The 27,525-nt window shown below is 33.9% G+C and overlaps 1 protein-coding gene across 1 annotated transcript; it reads right to left on the bottom strand.

Moving 5' to 3' along the window:
• Positions 1 to 1,360: 1,360 nt before the first annotated feature.
• Positions 1,361 to 24,723, bottom strand: LOC107960760 (protein MOR1). Its single transcript, XM_041113319.1, has 54 exons — positions 24,356 to 24,723; positions 24,131 to 24,236; positions 23,927 to 24,050; positions 22,236 to 22,315; positions 21,971 to 22,148; positions 21,819 to 21,883; positions 20,899 to 20,981; positions 20,717 to 20,802; positions 20,479 to 20,592; positions 19,737 to 19,856; positions 17,857 to 17,959; positions 17,492 to 17,628; positions 17,085 to 17,150; positions 16,881 to 16,998; positions 16,730 to 16,770; positions 15,248 to 15,319; positions 14,706 to 14,813; positions 14,520 to 14,625; positions 12,935 to 13,047; positions 12,736 to 12,823; positions 12,416 to 12,516; positions 12,143 to 12,250; positions 11,944 to 12,049; positions 11,742 to 11,821; positions 11,025 to 11,171; positions 10,822 to 10,897; positions 10,599 to 10,723; positions 10,400 to 10,510; positions 10,171 to 10,320; positions 9,999 to 10,073; positions 9,791 to 9,872; positions 9,578 to 9,693; positions 9,385 to 9,486; positions 9,211 to 9,282; positions 9,021 to 9,116; positions 8,837 to 8,938; positions 8,623 to 8,724; positions 7,888 to 8,070; positions 7,585 to 7,696; positions 7,217 to 7,293; positions 7,071 to 7,150; positions 6,287 to 6,334; positions 6,036 to 6,162; positions 5,198 to 5,320; positions 4,961 to 5,038; positions 4,437 to 4,595; positions 4,196 to 4,354; positions 3,327 to 3,424; positions 3,049 to 3,205; positions 2,841 to 2,954; positions 2,645 to 2,740; positions 2,494 to 2,565; positions 2,119 to 2,410; positions 1,361 to 2,010 (listed from the first exon to the last, which is right to left on the bottom strand). Exons 1-54 carry the CDS (start codon positions 24,513 to 24,515, stop codon positions 1,733 to 1,735), a joined length of 6,072 nt encoding a protein of 2,023 aa, XP_040969253.1. The 5' UTR covers positions 24,516 to 24,723; the 3' UTR covers positions 1,361 to 1,732.
• Positions 24,724 to 27,525: the final 2,802 nt, after the last annotated feature.

Below are 27,525 nucleotides of genomic sequence, written 5' to 3'. Positions count from 1 at the left end.
GGTTGAATAGGCCTTATTTAAAAGTAGATATTGCGTAATTGAGTGGAGTTGCATGCAATCCTAAAAATAGGACGACATAAATCTATCCATTATAGTCAAATATAATAAAGGAATCCATAGAACAAATTAATGCAATAATAGGGATTTTAATTAAAAAAAAATTTAAATTATTCAATTTAGAGTCTGTTGCTCTTGTACTCGAAAGAGATATTAGCATAATTTAAGAATTTTACGAATCAAGATACTAAATAAAAAAATTGCGTAATTTAGATTAATAGTGACAGATGAAATCTAAATGAATTCTTTCCTGCTTATTGTTTTACTTATCAGTTGTTAATCGATTATTTTTTTAATTTATTCTTTGTCGTAACGTTAATGAATTTATATAATTTTAACTTTAATCAATCACTCGAATTATTCGATCAAAAAATAGAAAGACGGTAATTACTATTACTTTTAATTTTTGTGGGAATAATATCTTTACTCATCGTAACTATACTATTAATTTATAGATACACTTACCTTAATCAAATTTTTAATTATTTTAGTGGACATCAAGATGAAACATTGTCTACCACATATGGTGAAACTTTTGGGCATTTTAGAAACTTCCTCTAGAGCTCTCTTAGCCTATTTTTTTACTCAGCACACTCAGCCTCCACTAGCTCTCCACCTTACTAATCACTACTTGCAGCTATACTGAGTGTTAACGGACCAACTCCAATCTCTCTCTGTCATCTCTCGATGAATTATGTTTCAAATGTTCGCTCCACCAAAGAACCCTTTACACTAGATATCAATGCCAACAAAAATTTACTAGGTAAACATGCACCTTACTATATATATGATTTATCATCGAGACAGCATAATGAGCGGTAAAGAAACATAAATTGAGAAATGCAGATGATCCAAATTTGAAGGGTAGACATGAAAAACCCTACCTTGACTGTAGGTCACCTTAAAATTCAAAATCTACGTATAAACCTGGTTTGATGGGCTGGGTGGTCCGTCCATCCTACTCAGCAACTACGGTGCGAGACGCCACTAGACGCAGTAAGCGTCAGGTTGTATTGGACACATCAGACACCACTAACATTCTTTTATTTCTTGGATGGTCATGGCTAAAACAAATAGAGTATCAACAACGACAAGAAAGCTTCAATGAGGAACCGCAAGGCTACTGCTTTAGGATATATGAACCTCAAGATAAATAGGGAACAAGTGCGAAAGATCCAGGAACAAATGATGAATGTGGCATATAGAGGATCAGACTATACTCAAATTTACTGAACAAGTTAGGCATGCAGTCGATGACGATGGTGTTTCTACAACAATTGGTGGCGCAAACTTTAGGAGATGGTAGAAGCAATCACGGGGTTTAATTGCAATTTACGGGCAAATCGAATCACAATTACAAAGTTATCAATATTGTAAAGCCAACGTTTGATTCCATCCCATCCAACTCTTGCAACAAAATTTTAGTCTATCACCAAATACCTACCTATGCCTGAATACTAATGTCGAACAGAAATAGAATTCATGAAACCAGCGTATCGCATTTTCTAAAATTAAAGAAAATTCGGTACAGCTAAATCTACTTGGCTGGCATTTCAACCAAGAACAGGAGAAACAGTGGCTGCTTTCGATGGGTAACTACGGTATGTTAATTCCCTTCCATTTACAAGAACGGCTTTCGATGGCAGGCCTAGAAAAAAGCATAAAAAGAATATTTTTAAAGAGGTTCAAGTGCTCCCCCACTCTTTAGTCTTTCCATCCGTGCCTGGAGCCCAGACAATGCCTTCTCATCCATAGGAAGTACACCTCCTTGTGCCGGATTCTCCATACCAGGATGAGGATCTAATGTACGTGTCTGAGATGAGAGTCCAAGATTTAAGTTGTCATTGACAGACATCAAGGGCCGGGTTCCATAATCATCTATGTTCCCACCAGCAGCTGCTAGTTGCATACTCTTCATCCTCTCTCTGATTGCGTCCAATGTGCCACTGGTTACTGCACTTTCAACAATATGCTTCCATGGTAAATCCTTAAAAATATATACATATGAACAAAATAACAATAATAATAAATAACCAATAATAAAACACAACAGTAAAATACCCCCACTGATAAATCTCTCATTTCTTTGGTCTGCCAATGCATTTTCAGGGGCACGAACTCTTGCTGTATTTACAGCATTACCACCCCCCCGATTGTCTTCAGTGTATGATGGTGGCAAATTAAAGCTTGTTGGTTCAGGTTTTGTACTTGATAATTTAGAATCATTTAAAGAGTTGGTCTGAACAGGGGACAGAGGCCCAAATTCAGGTGACGAAGAAGAAAGAGAAGCAGGGGGAGGGGTTGACATTGGCACACTTGAAGGAGTCCTTCCTGCTGCAGCATTCTTCTCCATCTGCAATGCAACTAAAACTATTAGCAAGCACAACATGACATCCAACCATTAAAATTTTACTCAACAAGGGCAAACATGCAAACCTGAGCTAAGCCGTCTCTAATATAAGTCCGAAATGCCTCACTAGCATTTTGGAGCTGAGCAAATATATCAACCTGTAACAATATAAAAATATCAGTCTCCACAGTTTTCTAAGCTACCTTCGGGATGTATAATAGAAACTATATTAATGACCTTAGGGTATAGCTGAGTGATGCGATAAAGCTCATAGAGACCAATTGTGCATGTCTGCTTGTCACCAATTTTCTTAAATATTGCTGCGAGTTCTTGCTGTAAGAAGACATGGGGCGAAACAGAGTTGAACGAATAATAAATATTTATAATAGCAATCAAGGACAATCATAACTCTAGTTATGGAAAAATATAATACTTTTAGCTGGGCATCAGCAGAATTTGTGGCAGGTGCTGGATTGTTGGCTCCAGAATCACCCCAATGAGTTTGACCAGGGCCAGTTGATGTCAACATTCTTGCCGCAGCCAAAGTCTGTTAAATTAAACATAAGGGATATTGGAAGTTACAAAAAGATGCTGCTACAAGTTAAACTAAGAATGTTGTCATTTACTAAGTTTATTACTACCTCAAGATTGAGATCAATATAGGCAAGAATAATTGGTTGAGGCTTCATGTCTATGGGCACCAAAGATAGGTGACCCTTTATTGCAGCCCCTCTAAGTTTGACAAGTTCATGTAGAACAGTTTTTACCATTCGTAATGGTTTATCATCAGCTCCAGCTCTTTTATCCAAACCATAAAGGAAGATAAGGTAACCAGAAATCAGTTTATCAAATACAAGACCGGGATAAAAATTAACATTCAACACAATAGAAAAAGAAAGATGTTGGATTTAAGACATGCCTTCTCCGGATTTCTTCCATTCCTAGTTCTTGCAGGTAGACATGGACACTTTGAAGGATGCGGTCAAGATCAACATCATAAATTGTGCTTTGAAGAACCTGCATAAGAGAGAATGTACCCGATGGTATCATTAAAATAAAGTAGACAACCACCAAAGCATAAACATGTACAGTTGAATACAGAAATTTCCATAGCATAAACTGAACGCATTTTCTTCAACATATACCAAGTCCCTCAATAATGATAAGCATATAGATTTTCCATTTATCTTCAAGCCAAAATTATCATATTGCATCAGTAATTACTAACAAGGAAATTATAAATTACTTCTAGATATAAAATCAGAAAACATATCAATAGATGATTAATGACATCATAGCCAACATAAATGGCCTCCTTGCAAGTATACCAAGACACCAAAGCAGAACTGTTACAACAAAACTACTGTAAGATGGAATACTAAGTTGGCAAATGTTAGTACTGTTATTGGCAAGATATCTTTGACATGATATACAAAACCTGAGCAATTTAATTTTTGGTACATGCATGGATGGCAACATAAAGAAAGATATTCTCAAACCAATTAATATGTCAGCAAAAACGGTTATGGAAAGGAAAATTTTGTTAATTTCTTAAGTTGCTTTTGTGGATAATAATATACTGGATGGCTACATAAAAATACTCCTTTTTATAGAAAAAATATATATAGTCTTCAACAAATGAATTTGTCAACAAAAATAATAATTGAAGGGAAAACTAATTCACGTACTTTATTAAGTTCCTCTAGTGGATAATGATTGACACTCTATTCATAAATAGGATTGTTTCGGACTACAAATGTTCCTAGAAGCACCAAGACTTAATATTACCTTTGTGAGTTTGATAAGGCATTTGACAACCAGATCAGAGAACTTCTGATTTCTTGCTGCAAAAGTCTCATTTGTTGCAGGTGAAGGCCATCTTGAAGGATCTAAAGGACGTAATAGATTAATTAGGACGACAAAGGATGAGGTTCGATCAGCATTATCCTGCATGCACAATCATCAGTTAAAACCCAAGGAAGAAACATAAATTTGAAGCAAAAATGTAAGCAATTTAAAGCAGCTCAACCAGAATTTTAAGCATTAAGACATTCAGAGCTTTCAGAAGTTGGCTGCCATCATCCATATGGGGAACCCTTTCATCCAAAAGCCAAAGCAGAAGCTCTGTAATAAGGTTGTCAAGAGTGTTTTCCTTGACAGCATGTGCAAGTCTCTTATTTTGAAATGTCTGTCAAGAGATACTCAAAAGAATTAGTATTTTGCAACAAAACAACCTGTAATACCAAGTTTCTTCTTAAAATGAAAAGAGTAAAAAAATTAATAACTGCTTAGATAGAATCAATATAAAATAACTTTTTACCATCAGTTCAAGTACATAAAAATGGTTTTTTATTCATGAGGCAAATCAATAATTTCACTACATCCAGTTACCAAATGTACACCCTATTCTTTAATAATTCAGCACCCCCTCCCCAAACAAGCCAGCACCACCACCACCCTACTCTTAAGCAAAAAATAAGAAAGAATATACGATCCCCAACGAAAATCCCAAATTCTATTATAGAAGTTACTAGTACTTTAGATTGTTCTCACCTGCATAAGCGTGTTTAGAACATATTTACAAGATCTTGATGATGCACCAGTCAAACTGAAGTCAAAAGTTTTGGCTACCTATTAAGCGGAGACAGAGAATGAAAGGTTATAGAACAGACAGAAAAAGCATTCTTAAAAAGAATCTAACAAAATAAATTATTTATTGCTATGCATAAAGAAATCAATGCTTAAGGAAATTAATAATCATATCACAATGAAACTAAAAAGTTTGATTGCCTTATTTGCCAAGCATGAAACGAGTCTATCTGCATCCTTCATTAGTTCATCCATCAAACTGCCTTCTGGGTCATTAGTGGCCTGTGTTAACTCATGGCAGACAACTTTCATTCCCTCAACAGACTGCAATACAACATAAATTACAAAGCAATCATGTCTCCAAACAAGTAATAACTAAAGGAACTGAAAATAGTAATAAGAAAACCATATCAAGCATGGATAGAAATAACATAATTGACAAAATCTTAATGCCGATCTTGCAATACAGATCCATCAGAGCAACAACTAGCACAGGAATGGTTTGCAGCAATATTAAGTTAGGTCATAATCTCATAACCAACCCAATATATATTAATAGCACAAGCAACTTCCCTGACTCATACACGAAAACACCACCCACCTACCTACCGAAGAGCCTTCATTTGAGTCAACCACTAAGGTTATGCCAGTTGCATCTACTCAGAAACATTAGAATCCAATTCTTAACACTCCTTAACAGAAAAGAATACCACGCTCCCTGTGATAGCTGCCAGGTACTTATAATTTGTTTCTTCACTACCATTAAACATATTGCTTAAATATATGAAGTCCAACCATTCCAAAGAAAGATGTCTCTTCAATTTGATCGTCTTGAGCATTGTAAATTTAAGACTGAAGGGTAATATTTTACAAGATAAATCAATAAAACGTTCTGAATTCCATTCTGAAAAACTAATGCTAGAGTCAAGAACTGTCAACCAAGATCCTTCTCTGGCTAGACAACTCTGTCCCTTCTTATTAATTAGGTCGAAATCATATTAAGAAAGAGAAACAATTATAATTAGACAAAGCTAGGAACCTGCTCAGGAGAGCCAAAAGAAATGATCTCAAGAGCTTCATTCCAGTTTGAGGGACCACTGACACCAACAAGCATCCGAGGCGTTAAATGTCTCTCCATGTTAAGGTCAGGTTGCACATAGTTTTTCCTGTGGTTTTACAGACATTAAAAAGAATGCGAGTGAGGAACTCAACATGAATATATGTAGACAGTCCATGATTAGATAGCAATAAAAGATGATAAAAAATCAATAGAACCTTGAAAAAATTTACCTGGAAATAGTCTGTGGAACTTCACAACTCTGCTCAGCTACATCAGGTCTGGCAAATAAAAAAAAAACAAAAGACAAAGTGATTAAAATCTGAAGAAATGAAGGAAGCTACCATATCTTTCGAACATCCAGGCAGAAGAAACAAAGGAAAGGCACAACACTAATTGATACCTACCATGTCCACCATACAAACAATAAAAATGTTGTGGTACACTAAAAAATTGTCATGTAAAATGAAATGGGGGTCACGGTTTTCACCAATCTCACAGTTAAGGATATTATGCTCTAGTCTGAGTCAAAATCAATGACCATTTCAATCACGTGTCACATACAGATTACATGGGCATACAGCTTAATTTATAGGAAAAGCTTCCCAAATAAATTTAACAGCCAAATAACCTCCACTGCTTCTACAGAAACCATAACCAGAAATTTTATAGCAAGGCATCACATTACACAAGAGAACACAAAAAGATTAAGTGAGCAGATTATGGACCATTGAGTTTTTACTTTTTAAAAGAATCAAAGAAATTAACTTATGGTTCATAGAGCAGAAAAAACCTAATCTTGTGTACTTGTAATTTTAATCTTTATGGTCCATCAAGTTTCTAATTTTTAGAGAATCAAAGAAGTTAAGATTCATAGAGCAGAAACTAGTTGACACCATACATAAAACTTGATAGCAGAAAAAGCCTAACCTTTTCAACTTGTAATTTTAATCTTTATAACATATAATCAAAAAGCTGTGAGGAACTCCTCACATCAAAAGGATGGCAGAAATATACCCATTTTCCCTTACTGATCGCCTTAGAGCAGCTCTTGCTTCACCAGGTCGGCCTTCCCCTCTTTTTTCCATCTCTCGAACCTGCTACAACATATTAAGTTGAGAAGAAAGAAACATTAACATATAAAAGGAAATATATGCACTGACCTTCCACTTAAATCTATCATCTAGCATGCTTTTTTGAGCATCTGTCAGCTTCCCTACATATCTCCATATGTCATCACCTAAACAGATTGAAAGCATCTCAGCAATCACAAAATAAAAGCAAGAAGCCAAGGAGGAATCTAAAAATGAAATGAGCTGAAATGATCGGCAAAAAGATACACTTTTGAATGAAAACTCAAGCATCTCAACAATCACAAAGTAAAATCAAGAAGCCGAGGAGGAATCTAAAAATGAAATGAGCTAAAATGACCAGCACAAAGATACGCCTTTGAAAGAAAGCTCTTCGGTATAACATGTATTTATGCAGCAAACAACATTATATTAGTATAGGCATTGCATTTAGGGCATACCAAGAATCTTATATCCAGTAGCTAGTGTATTTAGGGCAGCCTTCCTAATTTCACCATCTCGTTCTGCTGTCAAGCTTGCAACAATTTGCAATGATTTTAGTTGTCCACTTATCTGTTTAGAAAGGAAAGAAATTATTACTCTAGAAGAAAGAATTGCATGACCACAAGAGAGTCCAATGTCTTACATCAGCTCATGATGATCAAAAAGAAATCGACAAAATCGACAAGCTCTATCAGACTAGAGTTGTTTTTAGAACCATTATTTTAGAAGAAAGAAATCCATGAGAGAAACAACCCTCTTACCTCAGCCCCATGATGATCAATAAAGAAACCAACAAGATCAACACATTCTATCCTAGTACGATTGTTCTTTGAACGAAGACCATCCAAAATGTAAGTGTAGATTTTTGTGGCTGAATACACTTGAACTATTTGCTTTGTCAGCTCCCGCATTTTTTCTCTAACTTTCTCAATGTTATGCCCCAACTGCAACCAAATTTAGAAATCAGACCATTTGCAAAACGTGCAAATATCAAATCCAGGTAGGAGTATGATTTAATCAAAACTACAAATACTCGATGAATTGACCAAAAACTCAAAACTCAGCTTGATCAGAGCCAATCTTCTTTTTCAAATTGAGGTCAAAATGAAGAAGGAATTGGATCTGAACTCAGGCTGGCTCCATGATTGTCAAGCTACAGCATGACGAAACTTGAATATGCTTTATTTATATGTCCATGTTACATATAAAATATAGTAATTTAATTCGCAAGTCTGAAAGCGTAACTAGGTTGGCAAGTTGCTGTACCCAAGTATTAAAATACTCAAAATTGGCTACCTTAACTTGGCAGTGAGCTAGGAAAGTATTTAACAATCATAGTACAAAAAGCTCAATAACAATGATGCTATGAAAGCACAGTACAAGGTAGCATACAACATGCTTCTCAAAAGAATCTAAATAACCATCAAACAACATTCACAGAAATAAAGACATTTTTACATACAGCTAATGAAGTAATTGAAGATTATGAACCATACCTTTTCTGCCAAGCATGGAAGAAAAATGGCAGCTTCTGCCTCCGTCAAACTATATGCTTCACCCTTCAACGAGTCAAAAAGTTCTGGAAGAAACTCCAGCACCTATTAAATGCAAAGCAAATGACCATTATGTAACAAAATGCCCATTATTTGTCAACTGTACAGGACAAATCATGAAGTTAAAGCATTAACAGAGAGCCAACATAGATTTGACCTTCAAAAGGCATGTCGTGTTAGATTTACATAGCTGCAAAACAAACCACCTCAATAGTATGTCCAGAACTTCAATTATTTCCTTCCCAATGGAAGGGAGTGCCTGCAGTTGTTTTGGGAAGATTGAGATACGAAAAGTACTAACACAACACAACCAAATGAAAAAGAATGTAATTGTGGAAAACCTTCTGTAACATCTCAAGACCATCAACTTGCTTCTTGAAATCGGTGCTCAATAAGCGCCTATGTAGATCCTCTCTGAAATACTTCATCATATCATTCTGGAATAAACGTGTGAAGACCAAAACTCTTAGAAATCAATATTAATTTGAGAAAACAGATAATTTTAATAAGCAAACATTTTGGAAAACAAACCTCAAGATCTTGGATCTGTTCAATTCGTGGCTCTTCAAACTTCGACCTTCGAACCATTCTCTCCCTTTCCTCCTGTGATAAAGGCCAAATGAACATTTATGCACAGAATACGCGTGCATGATTGTATTCATATGCTCCAAGTAAGTCTCAAATTAATAAATCACCCAATCATACCTTATTTGAATCCTTGACATTCAACAAAGCTTGAGGCTGAACAGATATGCCTTGAACAGGCAACATGGTATCTGGTTTCAATCCCTTCGCTGGGATGGCTCTCTTCAAAGCCATATTAAAAGAAAAATATATATATTATTGATTAGCAGTCTTCCAATTGAAAGAGTATCTAACTAGAGCAATAAAAACCTACCGAAGTTACAGTTCTATTGCCATGTTTTGTGACACCATTGGAAGTAGCTTTTGCAACCTTTGTGTTGGTTTTTGATACCAGTCCAATAGAACCTCCTTTGGATGGTTCAACTAATTCTGAGAAAAAAAAATACAGATAAGCATCTGAAAAGATTGGGAATGGGAAGTGAGACAAAAGAGGGTGGTACACAAGCCAAAGAAAACAAAAAGATACCTTGGAAAGACCCATAAGGTTTTACCCGCTCAAGGATAAGAGCTAAAGCTGGCCCTTGTATATCTCTAAGATTCTTCTCAATCTGATAAGATGGGATATACAAACGCTAAGATGCTCAGGCATCACTCTAAGCACAAATGAATGCCAATATCATGGAGGAAAATACAACAACAAAAAGAAACAAATACAAATAAGTTTGGTAGCATACCGCTTCCTGCCCGCTAACTCTTAAAATTTCAGTAACGCATCCATCTGCTGCTTTGCGAACATCCGCTGATTTATCCTACAAGAAATTCCAGACATGAAGATAAATGTAAAATGAATCAGAAAATTGTATAGGAAGAGGAGCCATGGGATATGATCCATTCAGAAAAATTTACCATCATGGCTGTGGCTGCTGGTTTGAGCAGATGCACAGCATCAGGAAATTCACTAAGTCCAGAGAGTTGCCTAGATGACCAATCAAAAAGATCTTTACGTCCTTCCGCCCCAAGCTTGGAGTCTGTTAGTGCTGATGTGATATAAGGAACCTAAAACAACAGAATTATTCTAGATACCTAAAAACAAAGCTAGTAAAAACTACAAGATTGAGAGCAGAAAAATAGCCACCATTTTGTCAAAATGAACAGCTGCATTCCAAGCATCTAAAGTAGACAAAGTGCTCTCTCTCATATGTTTCTTATTGTCGCTAAGGCATTTCAAAATATCTGATAGTATTCCCTGCATTTAACAAATCATGCGTGTGTTGATCGTCTAAGCAACTGAAAGAATAAAATATCTTTTAAATGATAAATTGTGTCTGCCAAACCTTGCTTGCTTTCTCGACACCTGGTCCCATTGCAGATGCAACATTTCCAACGGTAGTCAAAGTTGCCATAACCAAATTTTTGTTGCTATCATATAGCCGGCCCCTAAGAGCACCAAATAGCTCTCCTGGCAGTCAATAACGCACATGATCAGAATGCTTACCCCAATTAACAATATAGATGACCCCCAATTAGTCCAGTGAAGTTGTGAAACCCATAGCATACCAGTTCCAGTAGGTTGAATGCGCTTGTTAGCCTCTTCCAAAATTTTATTGACAGCTTCAATAGACTCCAAACGCACCTAGAATGAATAAAAAACAAGGTAAAACACCACAAATTCTAATTAAGGGAACCAATCATGCATCAAAATGCACAACAAACACAAGGAGGTAAAGTGCAAATGAAATCAGATATATTGAGAGCAATACCTTCCAATCAGGACTCTCCAAGCTCTTTAACAGGGTAGGAGTGATCTTCGCACTAATATCTTCACGTGGCAGACCATCTAGTCCACCGGCAGACAAAGAGGATGGTTCTGATAACCTGACAGTTTTCTTTGGAGCAGTGGAAGTACCCTGAACGGCATAAAATATCATCAATATCCTCTTCACAGAAACTGTCTAGAATGTGGCCACTTACCATTGAACTTGAGACAGAACAGATTAGGGGTGAGCAGAAACCGGAGATAATCGACTGAGCCAACTCATTCGGTTAAGTCGGTTGATTGTTGGTTATTAAAAATCAGAACCTAACCGAGTTAATATATATTACTTTTTGTTTAATTTAAATAGATTTATAATGTAATTTAAATGATTTAACTATATTTTTATAAAACATAAAAAGTAAGCCGGTTAACCGACTTAATGAACCAAATTGGCTGATGTTAAGTCAGTTCAGTTAGGTCAGTAAAGCCTAAATCAGTCAGTCAGTTCAGTTATGTTGGAGGTTGTTGGTTAAGTTCATAAAACTGACTGAACCGACCCAAAAAACTGAATGCTCACCCCTAGACCAGAACTGAGCATACGAGAAAATTGAGTGAAAGCAAAAAGATATTGCTTTAATGTCCCCAACTTTATTTCACTTCAGAATAATTTATTGGTCTATCAATTCACACAATAACTGGACTACCATCATAGTATACTTACCTCAAATGGATTTTTTTGATATTCAACATCCAGTGCACTAAGCAATGCAGGTTTGACATCAGTAAGAAACCCCTTGATATCTGTGAAAATGTGTGACCAAAAAAAAGATATCTGTGAGAAAGGATATTCATAGAAAGTTGAATCATGAAAAGAAGGTGGACACACAACACTAAATAGGATAATGTCAGGCATCATTCATCACCTGGACCAACAAACTTATGTAAAGCACCCAAAACCTTAATTGTAGCATTTCGGGTGGCTGCAGCACTCGACTGCAATCCAGTATCTTTACAAAAATCAATTAGATCCTGCAAATACAGTTAGTATCAATGTAGTAAACCACACTTGCAGTTACATATAAAATTGAGTAATGGTAAAAGTAATTTAGATGGTAGAAATACCTTCAACTTCAGATGTGATACACCAAAATCCTCGATAGCGGAGACCATCCACAATAAACCTTCACTAAGAACCTTGGGATTCTTGTGTTCTTTCATTATTTTATAAAGCTGCAATAAATAATTCTTTATGAAGTATTCAAGAGAAAGCAAAATAAAACTACAAACAAACGTAACAGAACAAAGAATTCTTTATCTTTGCTTCAATAAATGCTTAACCGACTAAAATGATATCAACGTAGGCGTTAATCATCAGTGTGTAATATTTGATCTTACCCTCTCAAAAACAAATCCTGGACCTACTGCCTCGGAGAAAGCAGTGAGGCACTTCATAGCATGAGCACGAGTCTTCATATCTGCCACTCTTTCACTTATACCTGTCAATTGGGCAAAATACAAACAGGTACCCTAATGACGGACTGAACACATATTTTGTAACAGGATAGACAAAAATTTAGGCACAAAAACAAGCATACAATAAACTGATAGCAGGACAACCAAAACAAATTCTAAAAGCCAAGTATTTTTTTTTAAATTTCATTATAGATTCAGATCATATTTGTTTTTTTATGATAATACAGTAAACTGACACTCACCAAGAAGGCAAAGAACAACACATTTCTTTGGAAATTTTGCAGCACTGTTGGCCAGATAAGTGATAACTTCAATAACTTGCTGCTGGACCTGCAGGTTCAATTTAAGAGTGTTGATATCCAATACTAAGTGAACAGAGGGGAGAGAGAAAGGTTAAAGAAGACAAGCTACCATTTATAAACCACAAAAATCATCATATACCTGAACATTTTTCTCATTCCATCCAGGAATAGCACATAGCAAATAAACCAAAATCTCAACAGACCGATCAAGGTCCTGGAGACCTTCAACCTGTTCTTTCAGCGAGAATATGGCTGCAATCAGAGAGGTTTGGGTACCCAATTAGAAAGTTAAGCTAATATAAAATAATGTAAGCTAGCAAAACAGCTAGCTAATTTTAACTACGCTATTGAAAGCAAAAAATGTCATATTTGAAGCATTTGGCTCATGACATTATTATATTGGAAAAGGTTCAAATCAATAATTCAAGAAATTAAATCAAAATATAAAAAACAACATGGTCAAGAGCCTAATCACTTTATGCAAAGCCTCATAGGTAACACAAGAGCACGAGAAAATAAAACTCAAATAAAACCTTAAGCCAAATGGGTTTATCCTGGAAGCAATTTTTAGTAATTAGCAGAAGTTTCTGCTGAAAGAAAAATAATAAGAACCTAAGCATTAGATGCCAGTAAATCAGATTGGCAAGTCAAACCATCCATCTGGATTAAGCATATTGTACTGTATACTGCAATATTCACAACCTAGTCATAGAAATTCTAGTGATTCTTAGAAGTGGAAAAAGACCATAACCTTCACCCTTGCAGCAGTGAATTAAAAAGTAATGGATGCATACATATAAATTACATGCAACTGAGAGTACAAGAATTTATTTACTTGGCATACAAGCATTATCGATTAGTAAAGAGAAGAGATTAAGCCTCTTCTAAATCCAATAATCACCAAAAAACGCATGACAAAGTTGTAATCAAGTTAAGAGTATATATATAAACTCATATGCGGAGATAAAAAGTTAAAAGTTATATAACTAAAAAAATGTACAAGAAAACAACAACTAAAACATTGGTAACTTGCATTTCACTCTCTAATATAATATAGCCACATTATCATCCAAGTAAAAAGAAATAAGTAGACGAGATAACATTGACATTAGTACTAAGAAATTAATAATAGAAGCTATACCTACTAATGATTAATAAATTCAGCACCTTTATATTAACTCACTTTTTTCCCAATTTTATTATCTAATTGATTGATTAGAGCATTGCAATTGACATCAAAAGGTCCAACTTTTGAAGCATTTCAACCCCCCCCCCAAAAAAAAAGTGTAGCTCAACAAGGACCCACACATTAGGGGGAGCATTAAAACTGTATTATCCTGCATCTTTAGTCTTGGATTTCCTGTGGTATAATATTCATGTTGAGCCCAATTACCTATAGCCAATTGGTGTCAGGCTGGCGGCTTATCAAAACATAATTAAACGCAGAAAAACTGACTATGCAGCATGCATTAATTTAATTAAGCACCTCTTCTAATAATAAGAGAGTAGAAGCATGACGATTGCCAACTTTATATGTATGTACACAATAAACTATGTATGTGATATGCTATTTTCTATGTAAATATTACAGATATAGATATATGATCAGCATTACAACAAGAATTTGCAAGTTATAAATCATCAATAACCTTCAATAAAACCCATATTTATCAAATACCCTGTAGAATAATGAAGAGGAAGAGCAAGTTGAAACCGTAACCAACCTTCAAGACGCTCTTTCCATACAGCACTCTTCAGTTGAGAAATGACATCTGCCTGAATGAGGGAACCTATTCTGCTTTCAATCTCTTCAAGACTCATTTCTGCTGGCTGTAGTTATCAGACAAATCAAAGATATTAAGATATTTCAAGCTATTAAAGAATAAAGAAACTTTAACAAATAAGTTTACCTCAATGTCCTCAGGCGACTCACTCGACTTTGCAGTTTCCGTCCGTCCAGCTCCATCTACCTTTTTACTGTTGCCTGACTTCACTGAAGTCCCTTTCTTGTTGGCAGGCTGATAAACAGTTCAAAGTTTCAATCAGCAAAACACCAGAAAAATGTTTAAAAACCAAATAATACCTAACAGAAATACTGCCCAAATAAGCCTGAAATTTTCAGAAAAAATAACAGAAGACCTCAATCTTTCATTGCATGGAATTAAGCCTACACACTCTAATTTATTAGAAACTTGATGTTGTGGAATATTACATACTTCAATAAAAAATTTGTTTATCACAATTAGAAAATGCTTGAAGTTATTTGGATGAACTAGATGAGAAATATTTGAGCAAAGATAATTTAACAATTCTGTCTATTGGACTTTATTTGTCTATAACAATGAAATAAACATTAGGTTTATGCAATAAAAACTTGAGGAACCTTTTTTCAATTTTTCTAGTAAAAGTTAGTGGATCAACCCAGTATTATCCTTAGAAAATAAAATCTTACAGCTGCAGGGGCAGGCCTCTTCCCACTAAGCATGCTAGCTGCAGATTTCTTAACAAATGAACCTTCAGACACCTGCACGGAATAGTTGAAAAACAAACTAAGTTTGTGATCACTTTAACATGACATTAAAGACAACAGGAAAAAAAGAAAAAGAAATATTTGTAGACAAGTTAAGTGGAATGTCTGAAATGAAAGTGTCAGCACACATCATCATTGTTTGTAATCAATAATCTTATTAAAAATCATAAAACATTAAAAACCACATCTTAATTCTGACTGTATTTTCAAATAACATCAACTTATCTTTACTGGCAGAAAGGAGATATCCTCATTTTATGATCCACTTTTCAGGCATTGTTAAGAGTAAAAGTGAAAAATCAAATATAAACATCATAAACTGTATTTTAAACCTTCTTTAGTTTTTTTTCCATAAATCGAATTATTTATTAAGATGCACATCTCATAACAATTCAGTTTCTCAGCCAATGTTTGTAGAGTGAAAAAACTGAACAATCTTAATGTGCAGAGTAAAGGTAAGATGGGTCAAACTGGCCTTATATCAACTGTAAATGACATCAAGTATTTCTTTTATTTTGTAGTATAGAAAACTGTATAAAAATATCCATGTAAATATCTGTCTTATAACTTCAAATCATCCACACGTCACCATAGAAAATCAGAACTTCTTTCTCACATGAATCGAACTCAATAATATCATTCTGCTTTTGAATATAGATAAGATCTAAATATACATCAAATGTGTTTGGATGAGGGAAATGGAGAAGGAATTTCATTTCTATCTAAGATAAAAAAAATCCTAAAAATTAATTTACTTATTTGGTAAAAATAATGGAGAAATTTAAAATTTTTAAAGAATTCCAAGAGGCAATTTGAGTAGCTCAAATTCCTTTTTCAAATTCCATCCAAAGAAGTGGTTTGCAGAATTCTTCATAATATAATTCCATTTAATACACATGATCCCACTATAATATAAGAAACTTAAACTTCAAAATATCATTTTTATTTAATTCTAATATATTTTTCCATTTTATATTATTAAAAATATTTATAAATATTTACAAATCTAACGATGTCCATATTGCATACTTTTATATTATTTATTTTCAATATCAATGTCCTTTTCTGTAATTATTTGTTTAACTTAAAAAATTCCAATATCTAAATTTTTCTTAAACTATTTATCCAAACAATTCAATTAGAATTACTAGTATTTTGCATTAATAAATTCTAAAAGGCTAAGATCTTTTTTAAAATAAAATAAAATTTTGAAATCCCTCATTCAGACATAACACTCCAAGGCTTACCATCTGTGCTAGACATTAAGCACCAAATAGGTTCTATCCTAAATTCTGAACAGGTAGAATGTATCATTTAGTCAGAAAAATAACATTGGCTAGTATCAAATGTAAGAGACTACTGAAGATGGAAAATGCAAAACAATAGGTTCAACAGTGCACTCACCTCTGTAGAAGACACACCACCACCTAAATTTTTTACAGCAGCTGGAATATCATAATAGATGGTAAGAAATGATTACACCAAACCAGTCAAAAAGAATTTCAATTGTTCCAACACTAATTGAAATGGTCAGTGCAAAGAAAATCTTATACACCTGAGCTTGTAGCACCAGGTACAGAAGAACCAGATCCAGCAATCATCTCAGAGAGCTTCTTTTTTCTAACATCATCAAGTTTCTCCAAAGATCTCTCTAATGGCCTCATACCGACAGACTAAGAGAAAGCACAACAAAATTTATATAGGGGTAAAATATGTTGAATAATTAAAGAGATATTAACAAAATAAGTGAAAATATTACCTTAGCAACAGCTGTCAGTGCTGAAAAGGCTGCATCTCGGACATCGGGGGTCCCATCATTAAGACACTGCAATCCAAATTAATAGCAGTCTAATGGTCAGAGCAATAAACAAAAATTGAGAATACTTATAAGAGCATTCATTTGTACTAGAGCTGAATCCGTAAAAGTTATTTTTAAGAATCCTAAACATGTATACAGCAACATTTCATGATTTAACTCAAAATATTCTAAGAATTTCCCCTTTCTCCTGAAGTACTTATTCTAGATTTTCATTTTTCTTATCAGTGAGAAAGGAGAGCAATGCAGTACGGAGACTCAGCCAAATATTAAGTAAAGATAGATGAAAATAGTCAGGCATAAAATATTCTATCCTAGAATTAGCATCATAAAAGGAACAGTGAACTTACCTCCATACAGATTGGGACATAATCCTTATGCACCTTCAGAACAACAGCTTTGTTACTTGTTTCGATACAGAATGTCACCCAGTTCAAAGTTAAAGAACGCACAAGAGGAACTTTGTTTTTAGATGCAGTTTTAACATCTGCAATAAACAACCGTATTAAAAAAACAATAGCTTTGACAGCCAGCATATGACAAGGGTTAGCTTCAGTAAACAACAGTAATAAGAAAACTGCTACATGAGAGAGCATACAAGAAAAAAAAAAGTTAGAAGAACCAGAAAGTGATTTCATCGGAAGTAAAAAAGACTACAAATAGTTCACCCAATAAGGAAAACTAGATAAATTAGTGAATAAAATAAGTAGCTTGCCTTCCACAATGTCTGCCAGATTTAAGCACCCTGCTTTGTGCATTCCTTGAAGAGTTTGTGTGAGTGACTCAGTCAAAGCAGGTTTTTTCTCTTTCAATTTTTCCTATAGAAGAAGAAATTGTCCATACAAGCAACAACATTACGTTAATTACCTATTTCACTTATATAAAGGATAAAAAGAAATTGATAAAAACCCTACATATCCGACAAATACTCAAAAGTAAATTTGAGAACTTTCACGACCTTTAACTGCATGAAATTTTACAAAAAACAGCAACTTGGTTCCAGAGGAAAGGGTACCAAGAAACTCAAATAAAGCACAGAGCCCAGGGGACATAAAAATAAAAATCATTATAATTTGTTTTACCAGGTTAGGTCCAGAGAAGGGCGATCCTAAATACATGAAAAGCTTTTTGACCACAAGTTAATATGTAAAAAATGAAGAAAGGTGTTAGGTCTCTAACCTAGAACAAATTTGGAAACAGATGTAGATGCCCAACTTAAATATAGGATCACAAGAAACCCAAGACTCGATAAATGAGAGATAACACCACTTAACACTCCATATTACATGTAGCTCAATGTCTGCCTACGCATAGACCCAACTTGAACATAAGATCAAAAAAAAAAAACAATACTTGGTAGATGTGGAATGAAACTGCTTAACACCTCACACGTAACTCGACATAAGCCTACTCATGGACAATCTCACATGAAGTTGGCAGGAAAAACATACTTTGATACAATAATACACATCCAACCTAATACAAGTTGTCGTTATGCAGAGACCAAACCTGAAATATATGACAAGAAACCTAAGACTTAATATTTGTGGGATAATAACACCACTTAACACTACCCTGACATGAAGCTCAAGAGATCCTACACGTGTACAACCTCAACACACCTGGGCATTGATATCATATTAAGCATCAAACACAGAACCAGTTGACAAGAGGTGGAAGGGCTTAACTTGAATATAAAACCAAAGAAAAACGGATAACACATGTGGGTTAGCACCACTAAAGAGAAAGAAAAGAGAGAGAACACATGCAAAAAAAAAAAAAAAGCAGCTTATCTATTATACTGAAGCAACATTATTCACAAGTTGCAGCAATTTTCTTCTTACATAGCAGAAATAATATATGCAATAAGTTATACCAAACTAATAGCTAGGTAAGGTTCACCACAAGACTCCGCCCAGACCAATGTGATTAGAAATGACACAGGACTAAGGAGTAATTTGATAAACAATTGAATTGTATTTTCGTAATGCAGTTGGATATTCATCTCAATTTTTCCATCTAGTCTTTCCATCTCAATTTTTCTTAATGTACAATCCCTATAAAATCATATCTTTCCTACAAAATAATAAATAAGAATCAGTTCAATGGTAAATTTTCAGCATTCTATTCTTCAGCTTATCAAATAGCATGTAACATAATATGGAGACAAATGGAAGTACTTTTGAGTGAGTTTCTAAAACAGAAAGAAAACAGCCCTCATCAGGTGTCTAAAGATCCAAACATTAATAGACAAGCAACACCTACAAGCCAAAAAAAACAGCATCCAAGGAATACAAACAATTTTACTTTCAGGTAATGATGAATCAGGCCACATAGATGTTAGTATTAGATTAGCATTTACTTTGTGCTTCAACTGTTCCAGGAAAAGGTTCAAAATAAAAATAAAAAGCTCTTTCCAAGTTTTTCAACAAGATAAACATTTTACTTCAGTTTTACCTGGTGAACAAAATTTCCACAACCAAATGATTTGATGATAAACAAAAAATGACAAGTGAAGGCATAGTTTCAAAATTTGAAAAGAATACAATATACAATTAAATGCTTTCATGAATACACAAGTTATATTGCACTTACAAGTAAAACTGGCAACAAAAAGCGCGAACTACCAGAAAAATGGGTCCGCAAACCCCGAGCAAGATTTCCAATAGCTTGGATGGCTTCAACTGCAACAGCAATGTTTACATCTGTAACAAGCTGCAAGCAGAGAGACAAATTAGGTAAATCATGATAGCAATGGCACAACAGAACATAATGGTTAAAACTTAAAGGAGAGTTTGACAAGCCACGACAACAAAGCAGAAACTAGGTAAGCCAATACCCAGAAACACACACAAACTTAATGCTTTATAGTCAACATAACCTTGTACTCAAAAATGCCTCAACAGCCACAAATAGCCATTATACTAATCATCAAGTAAATCAAGAAAAGTGCAATTGAATCTCAGTTTCAGATTCCAAATAGGGTATAAAAGATTAAAGTACCTCTCAGATGCTAACAGAGAATACAGGAGGATTTATAAATAAATAAATAAGTAGTAAAAGTGGTATAACCCATGCCAAGATATGTCAACCTCATACAAGTGAAAGATGTATGATAAAGACCAGGTTGAATGTGATAAAAAAGACAAATGAATTACTTGCATGCTAAAAGAGAAACAGAAACAGGAGCATTAGGTTGTAAGTAGTAAATATGATGATACTCATGTAGTAGAAACATTAAGAAAATGCCCATCCCTGTTTGTTGAAACAAAATTGTCTTGTCCCACTACAAGGGCCAAGTGCAATATTTTTAAGAGATGGGAGCAGATCAAAAAACCTTCTTCAACGTCCGGCAAACTTCCGTAAAATCACCCGGAGCTATCTTTTTTGTTGATGCAAGCTTTGTGAGTTCAGCAACAGCCTCCTTTCTTTCTGACCACTTGGTAGCTTTCTACAAGAGATGGTATTTTTAAAGAGAACAGATAGTAAGCAGCTTAATTCCCAATTTCAGAAGCACTAGTATGGAAAGGAAGTGTTACAGTTTGTCAAAATAATAGTTCAGGGACGGTGCTAACCACTCCATCCCAAAATCCAGACTTCTCCAGAGGAGTTAATATATCAACTGGATCAACAAGCTCGTATTCATCTATTTCCTGAGGAGCTGACAATATGATATACAAGCCAAAAGTACAAGATTAGATATTTCTTTTAAATGTCAGTAAATTGTGCAATCAAAAGTTCACAACAAAATACATACTATCAGCTAGAGATTCTTCAGTGGGGCCAGGACCAGCAGCTTCAGACACAGCTTCAGGCTCTGGTTCCCTGTCTTGCTCGGACCTGAAAAAGATAATTTAGAGATAAATATATAATAAGCCTGAAGGAAACATTGCAAGCAAACTGAACTATAAACTTATAAAATGTTAAGACAAATAGTCACAAGGAAAAAATGCAAATACAACTGTTGTAGGGAATAGGGTTATGCATTCATCAGCTGTATAAGACAGAAGAAAACAAAACTTCACAAATACATTCTAATAGTCTCACGATGAATTTGTTAATACACATGAACATTCATGACTGTGAAAAGAATTCAATCAATTATTTGAATATCTAAAAGATAACAGTTTTACTAATCCCTGACCGTAATATCTAAAATTTTGAACCTGTACCTAAGTTGTCAAAAAATGCAAGCTCTTTTTGGCACAATTTTAATGATTGAAAATTGACAGCTCAAAATGATCCTTACTATTTAAATGTTATATTTCTGGAGCTTGGCATAAGATTCTTTTTCTTTTTCTTTTTTTCTCTTTTTCTCTGTGTATAACCAGAGTTATATTGCTCTGTCAACTTCGAGATTTTAAAAGAACTGCATATGACTATTAAGATTCTTTTTCTTTTTCTTTTTCTTTTTCTTTTTGTCTCTTTTTCTTCGTGTATAACCAGAGTTATATTGCTCGGTCAACCTCGAGATTTCAAAAGAAATGCATATGACTCTTACAAAGTACTTTATTCACTTACCCTACATTTAAAGCACCACCACCTAGCCTCAAATCTCAATGAAATGAAAGCACAAAGCTTCTCTAGATAAAAACATACATACAACAAGGCGTCGATTGGAACACATCCATACACAGCATAGTGCAAAATTAGACTGGTAAAACTGAAGGGATTTACCTTATCTTCCGAGATGGCTTGGCTGCCCCAGTCACATTCACAAGCTCAGCTTCAAGCTCTTTTTTCTTTGAGCAGCAGAACAAAAAAAAAAATTATTTCAATATAACTGGAAAAGTGCATGTCTAGAACAGACTAATCTTAATACTATTTACCATAGTGTCACGCATCTTCTCAAACAATATTGACTTGACAGGATCCTTTCCAATCCAACGACAAAGCTCAAGAGTCAGCCCTTTGGAGGATGCACGGACATTTTGATCTTGATGGTCAAAGAGTTCAGGAAGCATCTTTAGAATTCTTTTAGGTGGAACAACTTTGGCTCCAAATTCACTACACACAAACAGAAAATAAGTAGCTGTAGGGAGCATATAGTAGAATCAATTCATGGCACGTGCGCAGGGGCTCTTGTATACAAACCTTAGCGCTTGAAACATGACATCAATTGCAGGCACCACTGCTTTGGCAACTTTATTCTTAATGGCCTTCTCCATTGAATCCTAGTTACCACAGAACATGTAAAGAGATCAGAAAAAAACATTTCTACTATATATAAACACAAACTAATTACAATAAAAATGAGGCACATGAAGACCCGGAAAGGTCAAAATGCAGTTTATAGGTCCCCAAATAAAGAGATCTGAAATGCTTTCTCCATCAAGACAAGGGTATGTAAGAATATTTAACCCCCCCCCAAAAAAAAATACAGGAGAAAGGTAAGAATTGGGCACAGCTGCATAATTAAAGAGTCATCTCAGAATCCCTGTACAATAAGCTTAGATACGCTCTTATGACAAAAGAAACCAGACAGTATCAATGCCCTTATATAACCTTAAGAAAAATGAGAGAAATAGAGATAAAGCAAAATGTTGGTAAAAAACCTTCACATAAATGAAATTAAAGCAATATTCTAACTAATTTTTATTTCAGATATTTCTTTATTTTAGAATCCCTGTACAATAAGCTTATATCCGCCTCTTATGACAAAAGAAACCAGACAGTATCAATGCCCTTATATAACCTAAAGAAAAATGAGAGAAATAGAGATAAAGCAAAATGTTGGTAGAAGCCCGTCACATAAATGAAATTAAAGAAATATTCTATCTAATTTTTATTTCAGATATTTCTTTAGAGATCTTGTCTTTTTTAATTTGTCCATAGAATTTAAAAGACTTATATAGAATAAATATGAAAAGGATTAACTGATAAAGGCTCTGTGTATATACAGAAACCTTTTATATATCTAATATTCTATATAATGAGTCGGCCTATATCTATAAAATAAAACTAACAATCAATATATCTATAGATTTATAATATTCTATTTAAATATATAACAAACTAAATAAAGAAGAAAGATGGGGCAGGGCACATATAAATGCATGCAAACAGTAAGTTCACTTTTACTAAATAAAAGTAGCAATCTTATCTGTACAATGTTCAGAAAACATTACATGATTCAAACAACTTAGAAATAGATAACTTAAACAACTTAGAATAGATAGCAGTAGTCTCTCTATCATATTCATCACTCATCTTCCCCTCGTATCCTAGTACTTTATGAACCATTTCACTCAGCACTCAATCTCATAAATTATACATTTCAATCATTGGAGTTACTTAAATTTTGTCAGGTTTAGACCTTCTCCTAAACCGCATTTATGAAGTTTGCTGCAAGTCAAGTGAAAAAAAAAAAAGGTAAAGTGCAAGAGCAATTTCACCCAGAGTTTTAATTTCATTTTCAGTAAATATCTATACAGCTGAGAATTCTAGCACGTTTAAGAGAAAGTAGCATGAGAATCCAACCTAAATCCAACAACATTTTGAGTCATCCTTAGGGCAGGTTTTTCATGATTGTATACTTCTGTTTTGAGTTATTCAAGTCACCTTATATAAGGTGAGAAAGCTAAGCACATTTCAATTAATATACCAAAAATAAATGAACAATCGCAATGCATTGCAATGAGACTAACAGATCAGGCACTGTTCTTCTTTCTTCAACACTTATTCCTCTGTTGCCCTACTACCACTCCATCAACATTAATCAAACTAGAATCTGGATCACACATAGCTTTAGAAGAATAATAGTGTTAATAAATTATCAAACATACCAGAAAAGCCTCAACAGCCTCCAATTCCACCCAGAGCATGAACGCTGCCTGAGCCTTCTCGACAGTCTTAGGCCTGCCTGTAAGACATTTCGCCACGATGGCATCGCATACTTCCTTCCCATACCTAACATCGGAACAAACTCCAAATTAAAAATCAAAAGCAACCCTACAAATCCAGAAGTTTAAAAGGGAAAACGGCATCACCTTCCGGCATCAGCGTTGGCCGCTTTTAAGAACGCAATCAGAGCATCCAACGCCTTCTCCTGCACCGGAGCATTCGAATCCGCCACTGTCTTTTTGAAAAATGGAGCTGTACATTTGAAAATCACAAAGATCCACCAATCAATTGAGTAAATCAGATCCGAGTCGTTAAAAAAAGAAAACCTAAGAAAATTTTTAAAAAAACAAACAAAAACATAAAAGACTGACCTAATTCGCGGAGCCTCGAGTCCTTCGGATCCGTGATGGAATCGCATAGAGCAGCTAAATCGATGTTAGCCTCGTTCCTTACCTTCCAATTCTTGTGAAACAACCGATCTTCCCATGGCAATTTCTTTGCCTCCTTTAACAATTTCTCTTCTTCAGACATTTTATTTCTACTTTTCTTTAAATTTTTTTTCTATCAACGATTTGATCTACCCAAATGCAGAGCTCCAAAACAAGAAGAGATATTTTATATTTTCTTCTTATTTTTCTTTTCTTTCTTTATTTTTTTTTTTTTTTGCTTTTTGTTTCTCTGCCGAGTGCCGGCGAGAGACCAAACCAAATGATAAAATGGTGTTTTGAATTTTAATTACGGGACTAAATGCTGTGCGTAGGGTATATCATTATCAATCCCCTCCCAAAACAGAAAAGCGATAGAGAGGTTCTTTGAATTGTACGTTTAAAAACCTCTTCTTTCCCACGCTCAACTCCGTGCCCTCGTCGTTACTTTTGCGGTTCACTTCAACAGCTTCCACGTAATTATTGGATCGTTTATAGTACGCTCCATTTTAACGAGTGAGCTAACATACTATAATCGCCGTTGGTTGAGCAGTGTAATTTGTGGGGCCCAGGTTGTGCAAGGAGCGGACACGAGACTCTGTAAAATTACTCTTTCGGTCACAGTTTTTCTTTTTTTTGAATTTTTTATATTCAAATTTGTATTTGAATCAGTTTTTAAAAGTTTAAACACGACTATTGTGAGCTTAAGAATAACGATCGAAAAACTTTTAAGTTTTAATACTGGAGGTGCAGAATTTTTGGACTCACGAGATGCAGAAAAATAAATTTATATATATTATATTCTTTAAAGGTATATTATGTTTTAACACCCAAATAAATAAGTAGATTTGACAAGAAATTTATAAAATAGTAAAATTTATCATACTCTTAATATTTTTTTGATAATTAGTTTTCATATTGTTAGTTATGTATATTATAATAAATCTTTTATTGTGAAGAGTAATTAATATCATTATAAGAATATTTTTATTTTTTTACTCTTACATAATTCAATAAAACAACCTAAAAACATTATTTAAAAATTGGACATAATATCAACAAATTTATATAAAAAAATTTTACTACTTCATTAATAATCATTTATTAATATACTTTTAATATAAAATATTTTTATTTACCCAATAAAATCTAATTAAGTTCAATCTAATTAAGTTCAATGTCAAGTGATATTATCTTAACTAAAATACATATACAACAAATCATATTTTTATTTTACCTTTTCGGAAATAAAATTACATCTTATAAAATCCTTTTGCATATCCTTTTGCATATAATTATTTTACTTATTATTTAAATGATAATTATATATTCGTAGATTGAGATTAACTTGATTTGTATTGTTGTTGTTGCAATAAATTAAAATACATTCATTCAAATAAATTTGGGTGCATAATATCCCTTACTTTGGGGATGGGGTAATTTCACATTCCCAAAATCATTAAAATTATGAAATATTAAAAAATTATTGGGTATCATATTTTTGTAAGAAAATAGACTAACCATGCAGTTAAGTTGCTATTGTTGTCGACCATGCTAGTCCTTGCGCATATTCATCTGCTAGTTACAACACCTTCAAAAGCAGGTTTCGAAAAAATTGCATCCTAAACAGTAGTCAGAACACCCATCCCATTTACTACACAATTGCTTCCACGATAAACATGCACCACTCGAACCTCGCTATCCCACTTGAGTAATACCAGCATTGAACGCAACGACGCAGCCAATTTGAGACACTATATGTCCTTGATATCACCTTACTCACCCCCCAACTCCCATGTTTGATAGAGGCCGTCGTAGCTCCCCGAAGCTCCGCTTCCAATACCAGACGTAGCCTAGAGCTTATGGTAAATCCCAGCAACCATTGTCCATAAGAGTCTCAATTGATTCCACAATATTATGTTAGCCCCTCCTATTTTTAATCACTCCATCCGTATTTACCTTCTACGCTTTTCTCACTTGATCAATCTACGTTCCTTTTGTTTTCACATATTTAACGCAAAAAATATTATTATTTCTCTTTATCCATAGGTGTCAACATACAAAACCAATGATCAAATCTCCTTCTCTTTAACAAAATACGCGAAGGATTTAAAATTCAAGAGAATCTATTCATTTATTTCTACGATCATAAACTCTCTTGTTCCGATTTATTTAACGAACTTAGACAATATTAAAATTAACCAAAATTAAAATGTAAATTTATTGCATTGGAATTAACCAATTTTGAATATAAAATAACCATGCTAAAACAAATCTATCTCCGTGGTTATAAACTCCCTTGATTATCCTATTTAATGTAAATACCAAATTTAAAATTTGTATAAAACACTTTTTATAAAAACAAAATAAATGAAGATTTAGTGTATTAAAAAATGGGACGAGGTTAGTACCTGAGAGGAAAAAATAATATATTAATTATGATACTACTATTAAGTTTAAGATTTAGGTTTTTGTAATAAAAAGGGGAATACCAAGTTTTAAAGTTTAATGGATGAGTTCTCATATTAATATCTTCCTAATGTTGACCAACAAAACTTGTTAAAAAAAAAACAGTTTTTATAACAAATGGATAATTTAAAATATATTTCTAAGTAATCTTACATTTCGTCACTTAAACAATAAAAATTTATATTTTAATTAAATGAACCAAACATGATAATTTAATATGATCAATAATGTGTTAAGTAATATTACATTTTGGTAATCCTATTATCAAAATAATCTCACATATTTTGAACCAAATGTGCCCTTAATAATAACATAAAATTGATGATTAAAAGTATATGTGAATTGTGATTGCCATTAATCATTGAGTTGGCAAGGTTGATGTCCTAGGACCTTATACCTAAATTCAAGTTATACCATGAGCAAATTTTATGCGATGGTTATTTCCTATGTTATTATGGGTTTAAGGGATATCATTCGTGGACCCAATCCAATTTTTTTTAGTCTAAGTTGGGCTATATTTTGATTTTCAGTCCACTATGATTTATATTGAGTTTATTCTATTTTTAATTGATTGGACATGTTATGTTTATGATTTGTATTGTATTTATAATTGTAAACTTCTTCAAATAGATACGAGTGATTTAAAA

This window comes from Gossypium hirsutum, chromosome A05, assembly GCF_007990345.1.
Source record: "Gossypium hirsutum isolate 1008001.06 chromosome A05, Gossypium_hirsutum_v2.1, whole genome shotgun sequence".
Lineage (NCBI taxonomy): Eukaryota > Viridiplantae > Streptophyta > Magnoliopsida > Malvales > Malvaceae > Gossypium > Gossypium hirsutum.
The sequence above is the reverse complement of the archived record's forward strand: the minus strand, read 5'-3'. Positions and strand labels throughout refer to the sequence as shown.